At 41.1% G+C, this 25,817-nt stretch overlaps 1 protein-coding gene across 3 annotated transcripts in view; it reads right to left on the reverse strand.

Moving 5' to 3' along the window:
* The window catches only part of LOC122670473 (DUF21 domain-containing protein At4g14240-like), an 83,956-nt gene that overhangs the window by 25,665 nt on the left and 32,474 nt on the right, over positions 1-25,817 (reverse strand). For 2 of the 3 annotated variants that reach the window (XM_043867372.1, XM_043867364.1), the window contains exons 3-7: positions 22,064-22,147; positions 21,847-21,960; positions 21,046-21,129; positions 20,801-20,872; positions 2,231-2,298 (exon numbers count right to left, since the gene is read on the reverse strand). In XM_043867372.1, coding sequence (XP_043723307.1) covers positions 2,231-2,298; positions 20,801-20,872; positions 21,046-21,129; positions 21,847-21,960; positions 22,064-22,147 — 422 coding nt within the window. The remainder of the gene's footprint in view (positions 1-2,230; positions 2,299-20,800; positions 20,873-21,045; positions 21,130-21,846; positions 21,961-22,063; positions 22,148-25,817) is intronic. The other variant, XM_043867380.1, reaches the window with a different exon arrangement.

Consider the following 25,817-nt stretch of genomic DNA (forward strand, 5'->3'; position numbering starts at 1 on the left):
AGGCCATTTAAACACAATGGCACTATCAGATTTTGAAAAACAAAGTCCAAATAGGAGTCACTTAGTGGGAAACCAGGACTGACACTTACTTATACCAGAAACAGGATAGACAGAGGAAAGACACTTATTTATGCCTAATATCATTTAAGTAAATGGTTTTAAGAGAGTATTCATAAATAAGAAAATACCTCCTATTTGAATCTAATAAAAATAGTTAAAAAATCAAATTCCAAAAGGAAAAAAGTCAACCCCCCAGTTCAAGGATAAAAACTGGATTTTCGACGGTAGGTGCAATTTTTAATTTTCTAATACTGGGGTTTTTCTAAAATATAAAAATTTCATAAAGCTTAATATGGTAAAACATTGCGAAAAAACATAAGTACAGTAAAATATTCATTTGTTTTGATGTCCAAAAAAATATTTTCATTTAAAGCGATTTTGACAGCATTGGCGCACACTAAATTAAGTTTGACCGGTATATAACTCCTTCAATATAAATCAGATTTAAGCAATCTTGGACTTGTTGGAAAGCTTTCAAAACAAAGGTTTGCAAAGATAGGTGTCTGTATACCAAAATGGCAGTCTCAGTAGAACTCGACAGAGAACTCGCGAGTTCTGGAACTTTTAAAAGGCAAAAAGGGTCGAAATTTGGGTCAGGTCGAGATCTCGACTTGACCAATATTTCGACCGAGATATTGTAATTTTTTAACTCGGCTGCCATCTCGTCTCGACCTTGGAAAAAACCGAGATCTCGTGAGTTTTAGTTCCATGCCAACAAGTAGCTAGCAGTTTGACACTTCATGACAGCTATGAGAAGATTAACCTCCCCCTTCCTTCACACATATTCCCTCTTTTGCTGAAATTATCTTAGAAGACGTTAAAATTCCACCTCCTTTGACACATTGAGCCCTTTCTTGATACATTTTAGCTGAGTCCCAACACTAGTATCACTTTTTAGACACATTATCCGTACCCAAACTCATGTATCATAGGCTTTACTACAGTTTTCTGCATATAGTTTAACACAAGGTTCTAAATCTCGGTTTCGAGGCTGGTTTCAGCTAGTCCTGAAACCGAGGTATGCCAGGTTAGAACAATATCTTGGTCGAAACTTGGTACTTTCTCCAGGCCAACTTGAAACCTTGGTTTCAAGGCCCAGAAGTAGTGTTTTTTCCCCCTATTTTTGCTGTGCTGCCTCTTCTTTTTTTTGTTTTTTTGTTTTTTTTTTTAACATTTTGAATCCAATCCATGCATTAGTTTCGCATAAAGAACACTCAAAATAGTACTTGTGGTTTTGACCCAAGTTTGATAGTATATACTGTTCTTGGAAATGGTATTGAACCAGAATTGAAACACCTTATTTATGCCAAACATCTTCATTTACTTAAGATATTATTCATAAATAAGCAAATACCCCCATTTGAATCCCATAAAAATAGTTAGAAAATTAAATTCACTAAAGATGAAAAGTTAACCCCCCAATTCAAGAACAAAAACTGGATTTTTTATGGTAGGTGAAATTTTCTACTTTTCTAATACTGAGGTTTTTCTCAAATCTAAAAATTCCATAAAATTTTAATATGGAAAAACATTGTTAAAAACCAAAGGAGCGAAACTTGTGAAACAACTGAAATATGGCCTAAACATGTTGAAACCTGTCAAAACTAGGTATAAATAGGTACTGCATATCAGTTTCGGCTCGGTTTCTTGCAAAACCGAGATTTAGAACCATAGTTTAACATTTGTTACAATGTTTTCTAAGAGCCTGTAATGAGATAGAGTTCCTTAATATATCCCACTATCCCAAAACTTCAAAAGCCTTAAATGTATACAGTGAGTTTAAGTGATAACAATAATTAATGAATATAATCCATGAGTTGTCTGAACTTTCAGGTGTGCATGTCAACTTTATTTTGAATTTTGCAAGATTTCCATGTGAAACCGAGAAAAACGAATAAACAGTTGAGATTGCTAAGGAATTTCTCTTGCTACAATATCCCCAATGCCAAAAAAAAACCCCAGCAAGTTTTTTCTCAACGACTGAATTGATCTCTAAAGACAACTCAAACAAGTGAATAAGATTTCAGCAACAACAAATGTATTTAATGGTAAAAACTTGATTTCCAATCCAACAAGTATAACAGAAAAGGTGACTTTTCATTGATACTACTGCAGATAAGAGAAACTACCAACCAACAGAAGTCAAGCATCTTTAAGAAACAAATCTCACCAGTCTAATTTAGAATTGACATCCAAAGAAAATGTTGATTCAATTGGTGTCATAGCCTCCTCAGCAGTCTGTTCAGAAAATCAACACACACAGTTTTAAAGGTCATGTGTCAAATAAAGCGAAAAGAGATCAGAACTAGTAATAATGGCAGAACTACCAAATATTAATTAGTATAAGGGAGGCTAATTTTTTTTGGAATGGATCTGCTTTTATAATTTAATGTCCCCTATATCTTATAGTTTAACGTCCCCAACCTCATCTCTATATCTTCTAGTTAATGTTCCCAACCTCATCTCTATATCCTATCTTTCAGATATATTGCTCATTGTCAGAAAATAAAAAAATAAACAGTGACCACATTGATACCTGGAGGATTGAAGTACTCCCTATCAAAATGATCCCCCAACCAAGGGAAAAAAGGAATCACCTTCAAGATTTGGGATGGCTATAACACATATCCACTTGCTCTGAAAATTAAATACAATGAAAGTGACTAGTACTAATCCTCTTGGTAAGAGTGCAAGCTGATAACCGGTTCTCACACAAGCTACTGCACAAACCAACCCCGATCTCAACTTCTACTTAATTAGTGGCCATAAACTTCTTTGCATTTGGTTCATGAATGCGCTACTAGGTTGACAAAATCAAGTAAGTGAAGGCCAGACAGTTAAAAGAAACAGTAGAAGGGGAGGAAGAAAAGAAGAATAATGAGAACATTTAAGAATGAAAGGGAGATGGAGCCAGCTTCAGCATCAGGCAGCTTTGTCTCCGGAGTATCCTTCGCCCAAAGGGTGTTTCCCCCAGATTATGTCTTAACTAATGGTTATGGATTGCTTCCACACACAAAGGAGTGGGGTGTTCTCTTTAAGGATGGCGCTGGGTTGTTTATTGCTGCCAAATGTATCGCCAGTATCGGATTTCCAACCTTCTGCAATAGAGGAAAAAGAATTGCCGACATATTGTAGACACTCATTTTGTCACTCCAGCGGCTGCTCTGATGATGATGGGTATCCTTTGAGGTATAGGGTCTTGTATTGATAGATTTGGGAAGTTTCCCATGCTTCCTGGTACGTCAACAAGCCAACCACGAAAATGACTGAAATAACCCTAGAGGGGAAAATATGATGAATAGTGTTAATTTTTATCCAAAGAGTGGTTGGTATTTTCGAGTGACGGATTATTTTGTCATATCGAAATTTTATACGGAATTGAGCTTATTTGCCCTTCATTGGGAGAATATTCCATTTTTTATGAGTAGGATTCCCCTGCTGGCCAGTATTGTCCTTGATGTGGATGCCATACATTCCCAGTCTGCTTGCTTTAAGACACAGCACTATAGCTATAAGTGTACCTAGTTGCAAATCTTTACATAGTACACAAATCAAACATGTTCTCAACTTCTCTCTGATAGCATAAGATCAGTTTAATATATTTGGTTGTCATGCTGGACCAGATTGTGCACTGCTGTAATATGGGTATAAGGGTAGATTTGTCAATAGGGGCAGTACTGTACTTGTACCCTATTTTCTATTATAAATACAGAGCCCAGGCCTCTGTCAATTGACAAGCCATCATTCCCAAATCTCAACATGGTATCAGAGCAAGATCCACCTTGGGATCCAAACCTTAATACCAAATCTACGCAAACCCTAGCATCAGCCTTCCCCTCCTCTCGCTTACTCTTCCTATCGGTTTCTCTTTGTCTCGGTCTCTCTCTTTATCGCCTCTCTCGATCTCCTCCCCCCCTCTCTCTCTCTCTCTCGGTTAATCTCTCCATTGAACCGAGAGAGATCTTTCCCTCGGTGGTAGAGTTTCTTCCCACTGAGGGCTTTGCCCTTTGCTGATCCCTCTTACCTTCTCACATATGGTTTGAGGGATCCTCTTCTTGATATTATATTGTTCGCAGAAAAGATTTGATGCTGCAGTGAAGATTCGATAAGGTTGCTGCCCTTCCTGTAGCATGTGTTAGAAGTTCTTCTCCTTCATATCTTGAAAGTTTGATTGATTTGAGCTCCGCAGTCATGTTTGACATCACAACTGCATCTACTGGAACTGATGGAATGGGTCGTAGTGACTTTCCTTCATTCCCTGTTAGCTCTATGGTGAGCTTGAGGAGGAAGTCTATATGGAAATCTCCTGGTTTTTCTTCCAAGGAAACACAAGGAAAGGTTTGCAAATTGAAATAGGCACTGTATGGATTGAAGCAGCCTCCTAGGGCTTGGTTTGGTCGTTTCCACAAGGCTATAATTTCAGCTAGATACAGGCAGCGCAATGCTGATAAAGTCAGGTGATCACATTACTATTCTTATAGTCTATGTTGATGATATTGTCATCACTAGGAGTGATCCTATTGAAATATTGCATCTGAAGGCCTATTTAGGAAAAGAATTTGAGATTAAAGATTTGGGAGAACTTCGATATTTCCTTGGTATCGAGGTTGCTCGCTTCTCTCATAGTATCTTATTGTCTCAAAGGAAGTATTGTTAGCTTTTAGAGTGGAAGAAGGAGAGGAGAAGAAAGCTGAAGAGAGCAGCTTCGGTTTTGGTTTGGTATGTTATGTCTCAAAACAAGAGACTAACATGCTTATATTGAAAAGAATATATAATTACACACAGGCCCTTGGCCTTATACAAATGACATAAAGAATACATAAAAGAGGGGTTATGTACATATATACCCCTGATGCAACTATTCTTAACACTCCCCCTCAAGCTGGGTGGTATATGTCATACATACCCAGCTTGTCTAACATAAAACTAAAGTGATGATAGCTAAGTCCTTTGGTGAAGATGTCTGCCACTTGTTCATTTGTCTTCACAAAAGGAGTACAAATAGTCTTAGAGTCTATCTTCTCCTTGATAAAGTGTCTGTCACCCTCAACATGCTTTGTCCTGTCATGTTGAATTGGGTTGTGAGCAATACTTATGGCTGCCTTGTTATCGCAATATAGACTCATAGGTTCAGTCGTCTCAAATCCCAATTCTTGAACAAGTTTCTTCTACCACAAGATTTCACACACACCATGAGCCATGGCTCTAAACTCTGCTTCAGCACTTGACCTAGCTACCACAGGTTGCTTCTTACTTCTCCAGGTGACTAAATTTCCCCCAACAAAGGTACAGAATCCAGAGGTGGATCTTCTATCAGAAATAGACCCGGCCCAATCAGCATCTGTATATACTTCAATTCGCAAGTGACCATTCCTAGAGAAGAGAAGGCCTTTTCCGGGGCATGACTTCAAATACCTGAGGATCCTGTAAACTGCTTCAAGATGTCCCATCTTGTGTGCATGTATAAACTGACTCACCACTCCAACAGCGTAGGTGATGTCAGGTCAGGTGAGGGAGAGATAGATTAGCTTACCTACTAATCTCTGATACTTTTCAGCATCCACAAGAGGTTCACCACAATCTTCCCCTAGTTTGTGGTTCTGCTCAATAGGGGAGGAGATTGGTTTGCATCCTAAGTAGCCTGTCTCTGTAAGTAGATTAAGAACAAACTTCCTTTGGCAAACATTGATCCCTTGCTTGGATCTTGAAACTTCAATCCCCAGAAAATACTTCAATGGACCGAGATCTTTGATTTCAAACTGCCGAGCCAAATAAAGCTTAAGCTTTGAGATTTTAGCTTCACTGTTTCCCGTGACCACAATGTCATAAACATAAACAATGAGAGCCGTAATAGTGCTGCCCTTCCTTTGTATAAACAATGTGTGATCAGTTTGACTTTGAGTATATCCATTTTGTAGGAGGGCTTGTCTGAACCTCTCAAACCAAGCCTTAGGAGACTGTTTGAGTCCATAGAGAGCCTTCCTAAGTCGACACACTTTCCCATTGTCACCAGGATGCTTGAACCCAGGAGGAGAGTGCATATATACTTCTTCTTCTAGGTCACCATGTAAGAATGCATTCTTTACATCAAGCTGGTACAATGGCCAATCAAGATTTGCAGCCATTGAGAGAAGTACACGAATGGAGTTATGCTTGGCCACCGGAGCAAAGGTTTCTTGATAGTCAATACCATACACCTGTGTATAACCCTTGGCGACAAGTCTTGCCTTATACCTCTCCACAGTACCATCAGACTTGAACTTGACTGTGAATACCCATCTGCATCCAACATGGATTCTCCCTTTAGGGAGTTCAACAAGGTCCCAAGTGTGATTCTTCTCAAGAGCCAACATCTCTGTGTTCATTGCTTCTCTCCATTTTGGATCTGCCATAGCCTCTGCTACATTCTTGGGAATAGAGATGGATGAGATAGCCACAGTGAAGACTATACCTGTAGGGGAGATAGAATCATAGGAAACAAACTTGGCAATGGCATTAGTACATGCCCGAGTTCCATTGCGGTGAGCAATAGGAAGATCTAAGTCTGAGGATGTAGAAGTAGAGGAAGGTATACCTGTCTCGATGAATGGAGGCTCAGGATGAGGAGACGAAGAAGGATTTTGGCAGGTCTTCTTTATATTAAGCCATGAAGAAGGATTTCTCCTGTCCTTCGTATACACTAGTAGCTCCCCCTGTGCTCTGTTCTCCTGTGCACTAGGAGGCTCCCCCTCAACAACAATATCCATAGAAGGTTCCCCCACAACAACAGTATCCACAGAATTTTTCTTTCCCTTGTCAATCTAAAAAGGGGAAATAGGGACAAGAGAGGAGAAAGGAAATGCAACAAACTCGGGAACCTCTTCACCCTCAACACCACCAACAAGAGATGAACACTCCCCTTGAAGAGGTGACTGAAAATACGGTATGGTTTCAAAGGAATGGACATCTTTGGAGAGAAGCCACCGACGAGTAGGAGGATGATAGCATTTAAACCCTTTGGAGGTGGAGGAATACCCAAGAAAGATGTACTTTAGGGCCTTAGGATCCAATTTAGTGGAGGCAGATTTGCTAATATGTACATAGCAAATATAACCAAACACCCTTGGAGGAAGAGAAAAGGAAGAAGACCGTGAGGGTAGAACATCAAGAGGAACCTTGCAGTTCAAGACACTAGATGGCATGTGATTAATAAGAAAGATAGCAGTGAGTAGGGCATCAGACCAAAAGGTTTTTGGAACATGCCTGGTAAACCAAAGGGATCTAGCCACTTCAAGGAGATGGTGATTTTTTCTTTCAGCCACCCCATTTTGTTGTGGGGTATCAACACAGGCCACCTGATGAATAATGCCATGGTCAGAAAAAAATGTTTCCAAACCACTATACATATACTCCCAACCTTTGTCAGAGCGGACAATTTGGATCCGAGTGTGAAATTGGGTATACACTAACTCATAAAAATTTTTAAATGCAACATAGACATCACTCTTATGTTTCAAAAGGTAAGCCCAAGTAACCCGAGAATAGTCATCAATGAAAGAAACAAAGTAGCGGAAGCCACGCAAAGAGGTAACAGGGGAAGGCCCCCAAACATCAGTATGAATAAGATGAAAAGGTGAAGTAGATCTATTACCAGTAGATGGATAAACTGTTTTACAACTTTTGGCAAATAGACATGGTTCACAATGAAAAACATGAGTGACAGGAAAAGAAGTAAATAAATGTGGCAACAATTTCCTCATAACAGAAAAGAAAGGGTGCCCCAAACGACGATGCCAAAGCAAAATATCCTCCTGAGTACATCCACCTTCTTGCCCACAAACATAGGACTGAGCTTGCACAACAGGGGAAGCACCAGTCTCCAAAACATACAAGCCGTTAGTTTCACGACCATTGCCAATCACCCTCCTCGTCACCAAATCCTGAAAAAGACAATGGGTAGGAAAGAAGGTGACAAAGCAGTTCAAAGATTTAGTCAATTGGCTAACTGAAAGAAGGTTAGTGGCAAAGTTGGGAACATGAAAGACAGACTTCAAGGGTAAAAGTGGTGCAACCTGGATATCTCCCTTACCAGAAATAGAAGAGAAGGAACCATCAGCAATTTTTACCTTATCTTTCCCAGAACAAACAGAATAGGAATTATACAACTGAGACCTACCAGTCATATGATCCGTGGCACCTGAGTCAATGACCCAAGGTGTAGTACCGGAGGAGGAAGAGGCCTGCGGTGCAGTGGATGTAGGAGTAGCAGAGGAACCATCCAGATGGGCCACAATCCGGCGAAATGCAGCAATGTCTTCTTTGGAAAGAGAGGAGGGATCAGATTCAATGACTCCAACATGAGCCTTAGGCCCCTTCTTCCGCTGCCCTTTCAGTCCCCCAAAGGAACCAGAAGGGGGATTCCCATGGAGATCCCAACAAAAGTCCTTCGTATGCCCAGATTTGCCACAATGGTCACATAAGAAGCGGCCCTTCGCAGCTCCCTTAGCAGCCCCCTTATCAGCTCCCTTAGTGGAGTCCTAAGGGGTGGAAGAAACCAGAGCAGAGTGCTCAATAGTGGGAGCAGTCCCCATGGCACCCCTATGGGTCTCCTCACTCTGTAGATATCCACACACCTCCTCCAGTGAGGGAAGACTTGGGCGGCCAAGGATTTGTACCCTAAGAGGTTCAAAATCAGAATTAAGGCCTCCAAGGAGAAATAAGATCCTCTCTTTTTCAAACAACCGGTGCACTTTGACCTCATCATCAGGACACAACTGAAGATCTCTATAGTGATCATACTCCTCCCATAGGCCCACAACAAGACTATAGTAGTCAGAGATGCTTCTATCACCCTGGCGCAGGCTAACAATCTGTTGGAGAAGTTGGTACACCTTTGTAGAGTCCCCAACTCGATCAAAAATAGGGGCCACACTGTCCCAAATGTCTTTGGCAGTCTCCTTGCCCATAAATCTTCTTCCAATCTCAGGCTTCATTGAGAAAAGAAGCCAGGCCATCACAAGAGAATTCTCAGTGTCCCATTTGGAGTACCCTTGCTCGGTAGGGAGGGGAGCCTTGATGCTGCCATTGATGTATCCCATCTTCCCCCTACACCGAAGAATCAATTTCATGGATCGGGACCAATCCAAATAGTTGTGGTTCTCAAGCTTGGCAATAGGAAGTTGGATATTGGGGCTTTCAAAGGAAGAAGGGAGAGATGGAGCTGTTTCCACAAGGGGCAAGGGTGTTTCAACATTTTTCTCACCCATATTTGATCTTAAATCAACCACTTAGAAGATGTAAACAGCAGCACTTCAAGCAAATAGATTTCTCTCAAAACAGTAGGCACAAAACAGGGCAAACAATAGCCAAAAAAGGCTAGAAACACTTGTAGATCTTCAGAAAATACTCAAACAGCAGCAGAGTACAGATGAGTAATGCTCCTTACCAAAAACGATGCAAATGAACCACAACAATGGCCAAACAAGGCTCTGTTGAAGAGCAGGTGCCAATCTAGACTCTAGCTAGCGGAAATTCTGGGCAGAACAGCCAAACCGAGATCTCTTGTGGATGAATGGATGCTTGCAGAAGGCTTAAGAGGAGCCGTGGAGATCAAAGAGGACCCCCAAACGAAACTACAGCACTAAGAAGCACTCCATTTGGATTCCAAACAAGAGAGCAACAAGTTGGAGAAGATAACCTAACCAGAACTTCGAACAGCAGCAGTAACCAAGTGAAAGAAAAACTTCTTCACTCTCCAAACTTCCTTCGCACTCTTGCAAACAGCAGGATCAATGCTCTGATACCATGTTAGCTTTTAGAGTGGAAGAAGGAGAAGAGAAGAAAGCTAAAGAGAGCAGCTTCGGTTTTGGTTTGGTGTGTTATGTCTCAAAACAAGAGACTAACATGATTATATTGAAAATAATATATAATTACACACAGGCCCTTGGCCTTATACAAATGACATAAAGAATACATAAAAGAGAGGTTATGTACATATATACCCCTGATACAACTATTCTTAACAAGTATACCCTTGATCTTTTATCAGAGAGCGAGATGTTAGGCTGCAAACCTACAGATTCAACCCTTGAGGCTAATGCTCATCTCAAGAGTAAGGATGGTGAGCCAGTTGATAAAAGCCGATATCAGAGATTGGTTGGACAGTTGATCTATCTTTCCCATACTCGGCCAAGCATTGCTTATGCTATAAGCTTGGTCAACCAATATATGCATGATCCCTACTCTACACATTTAGAGGTTGTATTTCGAATCCTTTGTCATCTAAAGTCGGCTCTAGGGAAAGGTGTGTTTTTTTTCTTCCCATGGTCACATGTGTAGAAGCTATTACTAATGCTGACTAGGCTGGTTCCCCTGATGACCGGCGCACCACATCTGGTTACTGTACATTTGTTGATGGTAACCTTATTACCTGGCAGAGCAAGAAGCAAGCTGTGGTTGCTCGATTTAGTGCTGAAGCAAAGTTTCGCACGGTGGCCCACGGTATTTGTGAGTTGCTATGGTTTCAGGGTCTTCTCCAGGATCTCGGTGTTGCAGTTCAACTCGGTATGATGCTATATTGTGATAGTAAATCAGCTATTAGTATAGCCCATAATCCTGTTCAGCATGATCAGACGAAGCATGTAGAGATACATCGTCATTTCAGCAAGAAAAGTTAGAATAGGGTGTTATTTGTGTTCCTTTTGTTAAGTTGGTGATCACTTAGCAAATGTTTTTACTAAGGGTCTTAGTAGTAGGGTTTTCATCCAATTGTATGCAAGTTGGGCATGTTTGATATCTATGCACTAACTTGAGGGGGAATGTTGTAATATGGGTATAAGGGTAGATTTGTCCTAGGGCAGTACTGTACTTGTACCTTAAACTATTTTATTATAAATAAAGAGCCTAGGCCTCTGTCAATTGATAAGCCATCATTCCCCAAATCTCAACATGTACACTGTACAATGCTTGATTGTGGCCTAAAATATATCAAGGTTCAAAATTTCAGTTTCGACTGGGATTTTGATCTTGGTCGAAACCAAAATGACACCGAAATATGGTCCATTTTGGTAAAAAAACTCAAATATTGAAGACCCCTCAATTCGCATGCTATTTTGTTTCGACAAGTGTCGAAACCGAAATATGCTGTCAAAATTTCGAACTTAAATATAATATAAGAGCAACAATAGCAAGATAGTGAAGCCCAACCCATTGAGAGAAAATCTTAAGGCACAATAAGCCATCTTGCAACAACTGGTTGCTTTTTGCTCATTCAGCCCAAAAGAGTTCATGCCAATAAAAGTGAAGCTATCTGAAATTGTCTTTCTTTTAGATCCATAGTCCACACTACATCCGAATATGCCTCCAACTTCAAATGACGATTCTCGAAGAAACCAACATTATCCCACAAGTCAAGTAACTGTTTCCATTGCATTATGAAATACCTTCTCGGTCACTAAGATCTCGCAACTTCAATGTGGAGAAAACCTTGCAGCTGTCTAACATATTCAATCTCAATTCTGCCACCAAGTGCTGCTTCAATTTAAGCACCTCGCCACCTCCATTGGACCATCCATGGTCACCACTGTATCCACGACATAGACTATAAGAGCAGTCATCTTCCCTTGGGCATGCTTGCTAAAATATGTATGATCTGCATGCTCCCCTAAACCCTTCAAACCAGTATGTTGGAGATGATTTCAAGCCATAAAGAACCTTCTCTAGTTTATTTACCGTCCCCACTGTACTCATAAACCCATTCTAAGAGACATGCTTATATAGCTGATAACTTCAGCAAGCCCTTGAGTTTCCTTGTTCTTCAAGATTGGCGAGGATCCTCCCAAATCCCAATCAATAAATCCTCTACAGCAAAGGGAATAACTTGGGATTAAGAAGGCAGAAAGAGAGGATAAAATTAGAGAAAATGAATACAAGACCAAATTACCCCTATAAGACTATAAGACAATTCTACCCTTGTACCCATTTTCAACACTCCCCCTCAAGTTGGTGCATAGATATCACACAACCAACAGTCTTCTTATGAGGAGGAAGACTAACAAGATCCCACATCATTTTTTTGCAGAGTCTGCATCTCTTCTACCATAGCTGCCTTCCACTGTGACCCCTCAAGAGCATCCTGCCGGTTCTTGGGAATAGAAACAGATGAAAGAGAAGACACAAAAGTGAAGTAGGACGGAGAAAGAGAATCATAAGAAACAACCTGAGCAATGGGGTGGATAGTGCAAGACCGAGTACCTTTGTGGACAGCAATAGGTAAATCAAGTGTGGGATCAACCAAGGAATCAACAATAGGAGAGGGAGAAGTATTACCTTCAAAAGTAAGACCCGGATCAGGATCAAGAGGCGGCGGTTGACTTGGTAGGTTAGGTGCAATGGGCTGTTTTTGCTGCTTTCAAACATAGACACGCATCTCTGGTCTAGACTGAGTAGCGTCCTGTGGAGCAATATCTAGAGGATCTAGAACTAAGGGTGCCAGCAAAGGCGACTCATCTTCTTAAGAAATAGTGGAAGGCTCCCCCTGAAGACGAGTTATGGAGTAGTAGACCACGAACTCATGAAAGATCACATCCATTGTCACAAACCAAAGACGACTAGGAGGATGATAACATTTGTATCCCTTCTGGGTAGCAGAGTATCCCAAAAAAATGCAGTGGAGACTGGGGATCAAGTTTCCCATAGGAAAAATGATTACGAGCATAGCAGACACAGCCGAAGACCTTAGCAAGTATGGGAAATGCAAAAGACCCTTGGAGAACATCAAGAGGAAAACGAAAATCAAGTACACGAGATGGCATGCGATTAATGAGGAATGCCGCTGTTAACACTGCATCACTCCAATATTGTGGACGGACATGCATTTCGAACATAAGAGAGCGTGGAACCTCTAAAAGATGTTGATTCTTTCTGTCTGCAACTCCATTCTAAGCAGGTGTCAACATAACTGATTTGATGTAGGATGCTATGAAGAGCAAGGTATGACTGAAAGGAGCTCTCCATGTATTCACGGCCATTGTCACTGCGAAGCACCTTAATTGTGGCAGTGAACTGGGTCTGAACCATACGATGGAAGTGTTGGAAGCAGGAAAAAACTTCGCCCTTGGTCTTCATCAACTAAATCCAAGTAGTTCTAGAGTGACAATCAATAAAAGTGATAAACCAACGGAAGCCATAGAAGTACACCGAGAAGGGCCCCAAATATCAAAGTGGATTAAAGAAAAAGAAGTGGCAGTTTTATTATTTGAACTAGAAAAAATTGATCGAGTTTGTTTGGCCAAAACACAAGCCTCACAGAAAAAATCACTCGATTTACAATGCTTGAAAGAAGGGAAGAGACGAGATAATATTCCTAATGGGGGATGGTCCTAAACACCTATGCCACTGAAGTAAGTCCGAAGTAGCAGGAGACACTATCTGAAGAGCCTGACCAGAAACTGGAGAAGAGTCTTCATCAAGCAGATATAGACCATTATGCACCCTACCAGAGCCAATCATTGCCTTTGTCACCAGATCCTGAAAAATACAATGAGAAGGGGAAAAAAAAGGTGGTTTTCAATTGAGATTGGAAGTAAGACTACTAATGGACAAAAGGTTAGTAGAAAAATTAGGAACATGTAAAACAGAGGAAAGGGGCAAGGAGGGGGAGCATTTGATGGATCCCTTTCCAGAGATAGGAGAGAGAGACCCATCAGCTACTCGAACCCTGTCCTTACCAGAACATGGAGAATATTGAAAACATAGGTTAGGCGAACCAGTCATGTGATTAGACATGCTGGAGCCGATGATCCAAGGAGTGGATGGAACGGACATACCAAGACCGACAAATGAATACCTAAACTGGCACTATAAGGACCAGCAAGGGCAGCAACAGAAGCAGAAGAAGCAGATTCAAGCTGATCCATACGAGAAAGAAGACGCCGGAAGGCAGTGAGCTCATCAGGAGACAAAGAGGAGCCGGGTGCAGCAGGAGCAGGAGAAGCAGGTTCGTCTGTCTTGGACTCTTGGTGTGATTGGCCTGGGTTGGGTTGGCATGACCACGACCACGACCACGACCACGACCAGAAGCATCAGCCGGCCGACCATGTAATTTCCAGAAATATTCCTTAGTGTGGCGCTCCTTGCCACAATATTCACATTTCATAGGAGCTGAATTTTTATGAAGAATTTCAGGCTACAACAACGGTTGACGCAACCAATTTCAAGAAACGTGAGGACAAGCTGCAAGTTTATGACCTCTTGGCAGGCCTTAATATTGAGTATGATCAGCTCTGTGCACAGGTGCTGAGCCGTGACCGCTTTCCTACTGTTGAGCAGGCTTATTCTATGATCCAGCTGGAGGACTGCCATCGTTCTGTTATATGGTTCTACAGCCTATATCGGCAACCCCAGAGCGATCAACCCTTTTTTTTTTTGGTAACCAGCACCATGGTGGAAGGCCTCACGAACTGGTGATTCCTCATCTCAGTTCATGGACTTTCTTGTAGAGTTCATAAACCTGGGCATCATTCCCAACTTGGGAGTATGTGTCTTGGGCAGATTACAAAATCTTGTCGCCGAATCAAGAAGGAGATAGCCCCGGGCAATTTGTGGTTGCATGGAATTGATAAGAAAAACCATAACAAAGGAATTCTCACATTCCATTTATCAAGAGTTGCCGTGGAAGAAATAGGCTTCGCTTCATCTCTGGTAAGGTACCCATAAAATCCACGCGAGCGGATAAAAATACAGCACGAGCGTGACCAAATCAAATAATTCGTGCCACACAATTTGACAAAACATGTTGTGAAGGAAAAATAATTTCCCTGAGAAGAAACGTCCATCCCAATAGATGCAGAAGAGATCTCAAAAGTCCCAGGCATAATAGAGCGTGTGGCTTTTAATCACAAGAGAGAGAGAGAGAGAGAGAGAGAGAGAGAGAGAGAGAGAATAATTGTAGAGGTCTCTAGGGAAAAAAAAATCGAACAAGTAGGGATTGGCCCTGAAACTCACCAACAACCAAGCAGGGATTGACCCTCAACATAAGGGGCTGAAGAATCAATGCATGAACTAATCCCATAAAGAAGAACTAGAAAAAAACAAAAAAACGAAGCAGCTCTCTTAATGCATCACGATAGAGCTTTTGGAACCAAGGAAGAGGGAAAAAATCTCTCGGTGGCCTAAAAGAGAGCCACTAAGGGTGGCGGTGATGGTAGCGCTACATCCCGCCGACTCTCGGTGTCACTAGAAGTGGAGAGAGAGTCGCCGGGAGAGGTCGAGAGGGAGGGAGGTGCTGTTTGCAGGTGGCGGTAGAGGTCTAGATGAAGGCTTTGGTGGGGGCAGTAATGGAGAGAAACAAGAGAGAGAGAGAGAGAGAGGGGTGAATATTCTAGAATGAATACAAGACCAAATTACCCCTATAAGACAATTCTACCCTTGTACCCATTACAACAACTATTGGGTACTGTACTTTTGTTGGTGGAAATCTTGTTACTTGGCAAATTAAGAAACAGACCACGGTTGCTAGATTGAGTCCTGAAGTAGAATAGAGCTATGGCTCACACCGCTGCTGAATTGTTGTGGGTGAAGTCATTTCTACAGGAGTTTGGGTTTTCTACTACCAAACCAATTGATATGTTTTGTGATAACCAGACAGCCATCTAAATTGCAAGCAATCCGGTGTTCCATAAATGGATCAAACTCATTGAAGTTGATAGTTACTTTCTTAAAGATGCTGTTCTGAAGGAGTTGATTGCTACAACATTTGTTAGTACTGGTAACCAGTTGGGGGATTTGTTCACCAAGGCACTATTTCAGCCTACTTTTTTTGAAGGGTCCTAAACTAGGCATGGGTGATATATATGCTTAAGTTTGACGAGGAGTGTGGAGATGTATTTTATGCTACCGCAGGGGTCCCTATGGTAGTTTTAGGTTCATTGTTTTTTCCTTTATTCTACCGCAAGTTGCACAAGGGCATACTTGTCCTTGTAAGCTATTACCCTAATATATATATATATATATGTGTGTGTGTGTGTGTATGGGAGAGGACTGCTAATGGCTATTAATTACATTCTGTCAGTAGTCCCTTCTCCTCTTTCTCTTCTCTTATCTCTCTCTTGATAGTTCACTAATGCTCCTTTTCTTCTTCTTCTTCTTCCTTAAGTCTTTGGTATCTACCTTGTTTATTCTTCTTGTTGGTTGTTCTATATTTGAAACTGCAACAATTAGGATTGAGGCTGGCAATGGCATTCTTTTCCTTTCTACCATTACTTCCTTTTACAAGGCAGGAACAATTCAAGCTATACGAAAATTCTTGTGCAGAGAAAGAAGAGGAAAAGAGAGAGAGAGAGAGAGAGAGAGAGAGAGAGAGAGAGACTAGAAAACCATATTTATAGGTTAGAACACATCTTTATTTTTTTGGGTGAATAAAGAATTCATTACCAAGGAAACAAAGAAAACAGGGGCCCCCAAAGGGGGCTACAAAAGCCCACGGCTAAACCAAACTTCAGCTAGAGGCGGCTGAAGAAGAGAAAGAAACATTAGGGACACCCCAGGAGACGACAATAAGTCTGTTCCTTGGGGTGTCATTACATAAGGAAAAGGGAGTTGATAATAATTTGGAGGAGATTTCAAAGGAAATGGAATCCCAAATCTGTTGATAAGAACGAGAGTTGGAGGTCCATTTCCTGATATTTCGCTCCATCCATATGTGGTTTAGAGCAGCACAGAAAGCCATCTTCCCAACAATGTCGCAAGTAGTGGACCCTCCGAAGGTCATGTCAACCCAAATCCATTCTCTAGAGAAAGGAAGAATCCTTCTTTGAGCAGGCCAACACTTGGCCAAATTGCCTTTCCAGATGGCTCTGGAGGTAGGGCACTCAAAGAACAGGTGATCTGAGAATGGATATTCTTAAAAACACAAACATGCAGATAAATGCTAAGCATCGCAAATTCTATTAGCTTATGAAAATGACCACCAGAAGCAAAAGGAATAAATGTCATAATTGTTAGTTATATGTCCAGAATACCGTAGGGGTATTTTGGACCTTTCTTCTTTCCTAGTTGTGTTTATTATTTCGTTTTAGTCCCACATTGATTTTGTAATCTTTTTTATTCATTCATTATGATTATAAATAGAAGTGCTTGGTGATCACATTGATTATCCAAGTCTTACCCTAATTCCGTCCTCTCTACATGGTATCAGAGCAGGCAGGGGTCACGGTATCGAGTCCCCTTGGGAGCGAGCAGATGTTAAAAAATTATTTATCCACCCGTGTCCCCCTTTGGATAGTCTGCCGTGTTAGAGCTCCTGTATGATATACATATTGTTTCCTCCTTTCCTACAAGGTCGGCCTTTTAGAGGAAGCGGTTTCTCCATGGTATCAAAGCCACCACCATTACCTTCTCTACTACACCAGAACTCCATGGTCTCTTCTGAACTCTACCAGTGGCACTCTAGGTTAGGTCACCCCCTTTTAGGAATTTTAGCACATTTATTTTCTAGTTTGGTCACCCTACATACTAAGGATGACTTTTTTTGTGAGGCGTGTGTTTTGGCCAAACAGACACGTTCAAATTATCCTATTTCAAATAAAAGAAGTTCTTCTTGTTTTCAGTTAGTGCATTCTGATGTTTGGGGCCCTAATCGTAAACCCTCTATTTCTGGCCATCGGTGGTTTGTATCTTTCATTGATTGTCATTCTAGGAACACATGGGTCTATCTCTTGCACACAAAAAATCAAGTTTTTTCATGCTTTCAACACTTTCATAAAATGGTCCAAACTTAGTTCCAGGCTACTCTCAAAATATTGAGAACTGATAATGGAACAGAGTATAAAGAATCACAATTTCAAAAATATTTGGCTGACCATGGAATCATTCATCAGACTAGTTGTGTTGATACCCCTGCCCAGAATGGTGTGGCAGAAAGGAAAAACCGCCACTTGTTAGAAATGGCCAGAGCATTAATGTTTGCGAGGAATGTCCCGTCTCAATATTGGGGGGATGCAGTTATCACGGCAACCTATCTCATCAATAGGCTGCCATCTCAGGTCCTTCACTCCCGTAGCCCCTCTGATATTTTGATTGGTAATTCCTCCTTTATTGTGCCTCCCAAGGTGTTTGGTTGTGTGTGTTATGCTAGAGATACCAAATCTCCAGGCAAACTTGAACCTCGGGGGCTCCGTTGTATTTTCTTGGGTTATTCTCCAACCCAGAAAGGCTATAAATGCTACCATCCCCCTTCCCGCCGTACCGTGGTTAGTATGGATGTTATTTTCCATGAGTCCATTTCTTATTATTCTTCCCCACCTCTACAAGGGGGAGAGTGCTGGTGAAGATGTGGCTTTCGAAATTCCTTTACTTGAGGTGCCTCTGGCTGCTGCCCAACCATCTTTGCCACCCTCGGCTGCTGTCCAGCCCCCTTTACTACCCACGGCTGCTGCCCAGCCCTTTTTGGATGCTTCCCATCCAACTTTGGATGCTGCCCATCCTACTTTGGAGACTGCCCAACAACCTCTGGCTGTTCTTCCCTCACCTAATGGGAATCCTTTACAGGGGGAGACGATAGAAAATAGTGTTGTTAATATTCCTATTCAGGGAGAGCTGACTCCAGTCCAGAGAACTATTGGTGAATTTCAGAAGAGAATTGACAACTCCAACATAATCACCTATACAAGGGGCAGATCCACCAGAGGGCGCTGCAGCCCATCGTAGCACCAAGATACCCATCCAATTGCCGGCTCCAGACACAGATCCTACATCTCCTGGTAATCCATCTCCTTCCGACCTACCTATTGCACTTCGCAAAGGTACTAGGACTTGCACTTTACATCCCATATCTCATTTTATTTCTTATAACTGTCTTTCTCCCTCTTTTTGTGCATTTGTATCTTCTCTTTCCCCTATCTCGATTCCTAGAAATTGGCAGGAAGCATCTACAGATGGAAAGTGGAAGGTAGCAATGTTGAAAGAAATGAGAGCACTACACAAAAATAATACGTGGGATCTTGTGGCTCTTCCTCTAGGGAAAAAACCAGTGGGATGTAGATGGGTCTTCGTGGTTAAACAAAAAGCTGATGGCTCGGTGGATAGGTATAAGGCACGTCTGGTTACAAAGGGGTTAACTCAGACTTATGGAGTTGACTATCAGGAGACCTTTGCACCAGTGGCAAAGCTCAACACCGTCAGGGTGTTATTATCTTATGCTGCGAATCTTGGGTGGGATCTTCAGCAGTTAGATGTCAAAAATGCCTTCCTCCATGGAGAGCTTGAGGAGGAGGTATATATGGACATTCCACCAAGTTTTTCTGATGACAGGACTAAGGGCAGGGTTTGTAAATTGAAGCGTGCCCTTTATGGTTTGAAGCTATCACCTAGGGCCTGGTTTGGCAGATTTCATAAGGCTATGATTTCAGCAGGTTACAAGCAGAGCAATGCTGATCACACTTTGTTTATCAGACGGCTTGGTAACAAGGTTACTCTTCTCATAGTCTATGTGGATGATATTGTGGTCACGGGTAATGATGATGCTACAATCAGGGATTTGAAAATTCTTCTTGGCCGTGAGTTTGAAGTCAAAGATCTTGGTCCCCTAAAATATTTTCTAGGGATAGAAGTTGCTCGATCTTCAAAGGGCATCTTTCTTTCTCAAAGAAAATATGTCCTTGATCTATTGACTGAGACAGGGCTACTTGGCTGTCATCCTTCAGATACTCCTATGGAAGCTACTACAAAACTTAGGGAGAAAGAGGGTGAGCTTGTTGACAAGGGTGCTTATCAGCGGTTAGTGGGCAAACTAATCTACCTTTCTCACACACGCCCTGACATTGCAGTTGCTGTAAGTTTGGTGAGTCAGTTCATGCATGATCCGTATTCCTCTCATATGGATGCAGTCCGTCGTATTTTGAGGTATTTGAAGTCTGCTCCGGGAAAGGGAATCCTTCTATCTCCCAATGGTTACTTGAAGATTGAAGCCTATGCTGATGCCGATTGGGCTGGTTCGCCTAATAGAAAATCTATCTCTGGCTACTGTTCCTTTGTGGGTGGGAACCTTGTCACATGGCGTAGCAAAAAGCAGAATGTTGTGGCAAGGTCTAGTGCTGAAGCCGAGTTCAGCGCAATGGCACAAGGAATTTGTGAACTTCTGTGGCTTAGAGGATTATTGCAGGATATTGGTGTTGCTGTCCATCTTCCAATGATGCTTTATTGTCACAATAAAGCAGCCATTAGCATTGCTCATAACCCTGTTCAGCATAATCGTACTAAACATGTGGAGGTTGACCGACATTTCATCAAGGAGAAGCTTGAAGCTGGCCTCGTTTGTGTTCCCTATGTGAAGTCTACTGATCAGCTAGCTGATGTGTCCACTAAGGGATTGAGTAGCAAGCTGTTTCATTCTATCTTAGTCAAGTTGAGCATGCATGATATATATGCTCCAACTTGAGGGGGAGTGTTAGTTATATGTCCAGAATACCGTAGGGGTATTCTGGACCTTTCTTCTGTCTTAGTTGTGTTTATTATTTCGTTTTAGTCCCACATTGATTTTGTAATCTTTTTTATTCATTCATTATGATTATAAATAGAAGTGCTTGGTGATCACATTGATTATCCAAGTCTTACCCTAATTCAGTCCTCTCTACAATAATGGATTGCTAACTGCATATCATAGAAACATAGTATCCAACAGATTGACAACTGAATCTAATGATACACAAAATTTGCAGTACTGAAATGAAACCACTGACATGCTCAGTCTCACTGGAATATGTACCTTTTCCGTTAAATCTAGAGCACCACTAATAATAGTTGTCTCATCATGAGTCAGCTCACCACCCTTGCCAGCCTATAATGGGAAAAAGAATAAATAATTAAAGAGAATAAAGATTATGGTACCAAGAGACCAAAGAACCTTGATACATATTTCAGAATTACTGGAATTCCCGGATACATTTGTAAAATATTACCATGAGATAGCATTAAAACATGATCTGCAGTTCTAACTCTAATCAAGCCTACCTCTTGGCCGTGAATAGAAACAAGAGCTTTTAATTGAGCCCTCCTAAACAGTGCTTCATTATGTCCCAGTACCCAATCCAAAACCTGAGAAGGGTTAACCAAGATTAGAGGAAATAAAATACTAATGCTAATTTCTTGTCGTGAGATATACATATCACAAAGACAACATTCTCAACTGAGCAATGTGGAAGATCAAGTAAAGCATTAAAGCAGACTGTAAGAGGTAGAGGTGTATTGATGTTAGGCATAAAAGCCAAACAGCTCGTAACAGTTGTCTCATGCAACATCAATTAAACCATCCACTAATGAAGATGAACCATAGTTAGCAAATTTGTGAATGATTTGGAGGATGTCCAGAAGTGAATAATTCAGCTAGAATGTGAATTTAGTTTGAAAGATTCAAGAAACCGGCATTTTTGGGGGGTTTCACGAGTAACTCAGCCCAGAAAAACTGGAATATTTACAAAACCTCAATAAAACTTTTTACAGAAGGGCCAAATTTTTGGTCAGTTGCTTTTTGAAATGTAAACGTTCAATAACCTAACTTATTTTGCTGCATTCCAATTTGCTGAATGTGACAAAATTTTCAAATTAGAAATCGAATATAACCCTAGTTCTTTGTGTATCAAATAATCCCATATCTAAATTTACCGTGGATGGCACTGAAAAATCGCAAACAAGCAGCTTTTATTAGAGGTTCTAGAAGATAAATTTCTACTTCATCTGTGATACCTGACCCTTTTTAGAGCTTGTAAAATCCCAAAGACAGTCAAAATCTCAACAAACTAGATTGCAGATTACCTTCCCAATAGGATAAGCAATTGGATAGCACACTACCATCAAAATATGCACAAGCCATGCAAAATTTGCACCTACAGCGAGTCCATATCTTGTGCATATTGCTTGGGGAATAACCTGAAAAACAGTGTCAGAAAAAAATTTTCATTTCAATTTAAGTAAACTTTTTTTTTCCTTTAAATTTTTATTGAAGTACAGGAAACAAGAAAATGCAGCATACCTCCCCAAAAGCTAGAACAAAAGTCACAGACAACACAATAGCAAGAAATGGATTGAATAGCTTATCCAAACATATAGGAAGGGCCTGCAGGTAGCAGCAACATAAAACACATGTTAAAATGCTCAATGATGTTGCAAATAAGTTTCAGTTTCGAATCAATATAAAATAGATTATGAAATTGAATTACAATGAATATAACATGTAAATGGTCCAAGTAATTTCTCAAAGGTCATTCAGGAGCCTCCCACTTAAACAGAATAACCGGCTTAAGAATTCTATAGGTTCCATAAAAAATGAAGGATAATATGCCATAAGATTGGATCACTAGGATGGAAAACGAAGAAAAAAAATACATTTTGAGGGGAAAAACTTTCTTGACGGTCACCTTTGGAAAGGCTTTTCTACACGGTCCATCATTTTTGAGCCAAATGGATGGCTGACCTTGGTGACTCAAAGTATAGGTTATATAGAGAACCCATTGGGAAGTCTACCTAGAGGCAGAGTCAGAATTTAGGTAATGGATGTAAGTAAGGAAGAAGAGAGAAGACGAGAGAAGAAGAAGAAGACAAGGAAATGGAGAGGAAGAGAATTCGGTGGAAAGTTTTGTGTTGGAGAGATGTTTCCTCCACACCTATATTACTTCATTAATAATATGAAAGAAATTACATATACTTCCCTAGGGAGGTAAAAGGTAAAAAAGGAAAATTACAATATAAGGCAACTAGTTAACAAACTAATTCCGAAAATACCCTTACTACACAAACTCTAACACTCCCCCTCGAGCTGGAGAATAAATGTCATGCATTCCTAGCTTGTATAATAGAGAACCAAACTGAAGAGAAGTAAGCGCTTTGGTGAAGAAGTCCACCAATTGATCACCAGTCTTCACAAAAGGGGTGCAAAAGCAGCCAGAGTCTATCTTCTCCTTGATGAAGTGTCGGTCCACTTCGATGTGCTTTGTTCCATCGTGTTGCACCGGATTGTGAGCAATGCTTATAACTGCCTTGTTATCACAGTAGAGCCACATAGGTTCTTCAATATCAAACCCCAATTCTTGAACCAATCGTCTCAACCATATGAGCTCACAAACGCCATGAGCCATTGCCCTAAACTTTGCTTCTGCACTGGATCTAGCTACAACAGGCTGGTTTTTGTTTCTCATTGTGACCAAATTACCACCCACAAATGTGCAATAGCCAGATGTAGACCTTCTGTCTGAGATGGATCTAGCCCAATCGGCATTTGTTAAACCTTTGACTCTCAAGTGATCGTGCCTGGCATACAATAGTCCTTTCCCTGGAGAGGACTTCCAAGTATCTGAGAATGCAGTATACAACATCCAAGTGCCCACTCTTGGGAGCATGCATAAACTGACTCACCATTCCCTAGCATAAGAAATATCTGGGCGAGTCATAGATAGATAGATGAGCTTCCCCACTAGCCTCTGGTACTTCCCTGCATCAACAAGAGAGGGACCACAATCTTCTCTTAGTTTATGATTCTGCTCGATAGGGAGAACTTGCTGGTTTGCAGCACAACATCCCAGTCTCTTCAGCAAATCAAGAACAACTTCCTTTGACATATGTTGATTCCTCTTTTGGACCTTGACACTTCAATTCCTAAGAAATACTTCAAGGGACCCAAATCTTTAATATCAAATTGTTGAGCCAGGTAGGTCTTCAGCTTAGCTATCTCAACTCTATCATCTCCAATCACTACAATGTCATCAATGTAGACAATAAGGGCTATAATAATATCATTACCTCGCTGGGTAAATAAGGTTTGATCAGCTTAACTCTAGGAATACCCATTCTTCAGAATAGCCTGCCTGAACCTCTCAAACCAAGCCTTTGGAGACTGTTTTTGACCATATAAAGCTTTCTTGAGGAGACACACTTTCCCTTCAGCTGAAGGGAACTTGAAGCCATGAGGGGGCAGCATTTACACTTCCTCCTGTAAGTCACCATGGAGAAAAGCATTTTTCACATCCAACTGATACAATGGCAAATCTCTATTTGTTGCCAATGATAAAAGGACCCTTATAGAATTATGCTTAGCCACAGGAGCAAATGTCTCCTAATAGTCAATCCCGTATACCTGACTGCATCCTTTGGCCACCAACCTTGCCTTGTACCTCTCAATCGCACCATCTGACTGATACTTGATTGTGTAAACCCACCTGCATCCAACTGTAGCCTAGGAAGATCTACCAATTTCCAAGTACCATTTTTTTTCAAGAGCAATCATTTCCTTAGAGATAACTTGCTTCCACTTTGGGTCAAACATAGCTTCAATGACATTCTTGGGAATGGAAACAAAGGAGAGGTCAACTATAAAAGCAAGATCTGTAGGAGAGAGAGCATCATAGGAAACAAAATGGGCAATAGGATTAGTGCAAACTCTCTTCTCTTTTCTAACAACAATAGGAAGGTCTAAATCAAAAGGAAGAGAAGGGATGCCACCTGATTGAGGAGGATGGAGCTCAGGATGTGGATCCAAAGATACCAGTCCAAGTAGTTGGTTGTGTCCAACTTCACAACAGACATTTGGATGTTGGGGTTATCAAAGGAAGCCATAGTGGGGAAACCACTAGCCGGAGTTGGTCCACCGACCTCAGAATCATTCCCAGACATGGTAGACATTGTACCACAATACCCAGCAAATCAGAATAGTGCCTTGCACAAATGGGGAGTAAACTCTACCCAAATACAAGTACATAATCCAGCAAATACGCTGCCCAGGCAGTCACAGCAGCACAAACAGAGGATAAATCCTTGATAAAAACTAAATCAAACACTTCATGGGCTTCACAACTTCATTCCATAACAACCAAAGACACTTAAATAGTGTAACTCCTCAACTCACAGCAGCCATTCAACACGTAACATCCAAAAAGCTTCAAACAGAAAAGAAAAAGAGGCATCTGGCAGTACCTATGCAGCAGCATAGAAGAGAGCTATGCTCTCTAACCATTCCTCCTTACCAACAGAGCTCTTGGGGACTTAAAAAGGACCCTTGGGCGATCCAAATGGGCTTGGAGCAAATCAAGCAGAAAAAAGGCAGACACAGAACTGAGAGGGAAAGGCTGGCAGTAATCTGGTTTTACCTTCTAATGGCTTCAAACGACTTCTACAGCCTTTCAACTCCTTCCATTAAGCATTGGATTGAAGATTAGAACTCCAATAAGTATTCTATGTGAAATACTTTACATAGTATGGCCTCTATTGGAACCCTTTACCTTTCCAGGGTTCCAAAGAGAGGTGAAGAGAGCAGCTGAGATTGGTCGACTCTCAAACCTGCTCTGATACCAAGTTAGAACTAGATGGGGGTTGAATCTAGTGAAAAAACAAGATCTAACAGCAAGAGGAAGAAGAAGAGAGAAAGAGAAAGAAGAGTTGAGAGGAATCGATTATGTGTGTTGAGTGATTCTCAACACACATTAACTTCTATAAATTACACAAACCTCCCTAGGAAGGGAAATGGAAAATAAGAAAAAGAAAGAAGAAATACAACTTAGTCATGTCTTATAACAAGACAGTGACAGAACTACCCTTATACAAAATATTCTAACAACTCTAACAGTTTATTTATATGCCAGTTCTTCACAGCGCAGCATTCCGCCCCATACATCATAGCAGGTCTAATGACAGTCCTATAAAGTTTTCCTTTAAGGTTTAAAGGGATATGTCGATCACACAGAACTCTGGTCGCACCTCTCCACTCATACACCCTATTTTAATCCTTTGGGCAACGT

Source organism: Telopea speciosissima, chromosome 1 (genome assembly GCF_018873765.1).
Source record: "Telopea speciosissima isolate NSW1024214 ecotype Mountain lineage chromosome 1, Tspe_v1, whole genome shotgun sequence".
Lineage (NCBI taxonomy): Eukaryota > Viridiplantae > Streptophyta > Magnoliopsida > Proteales > Proteaceae > Telopea > Telopea speciosissima.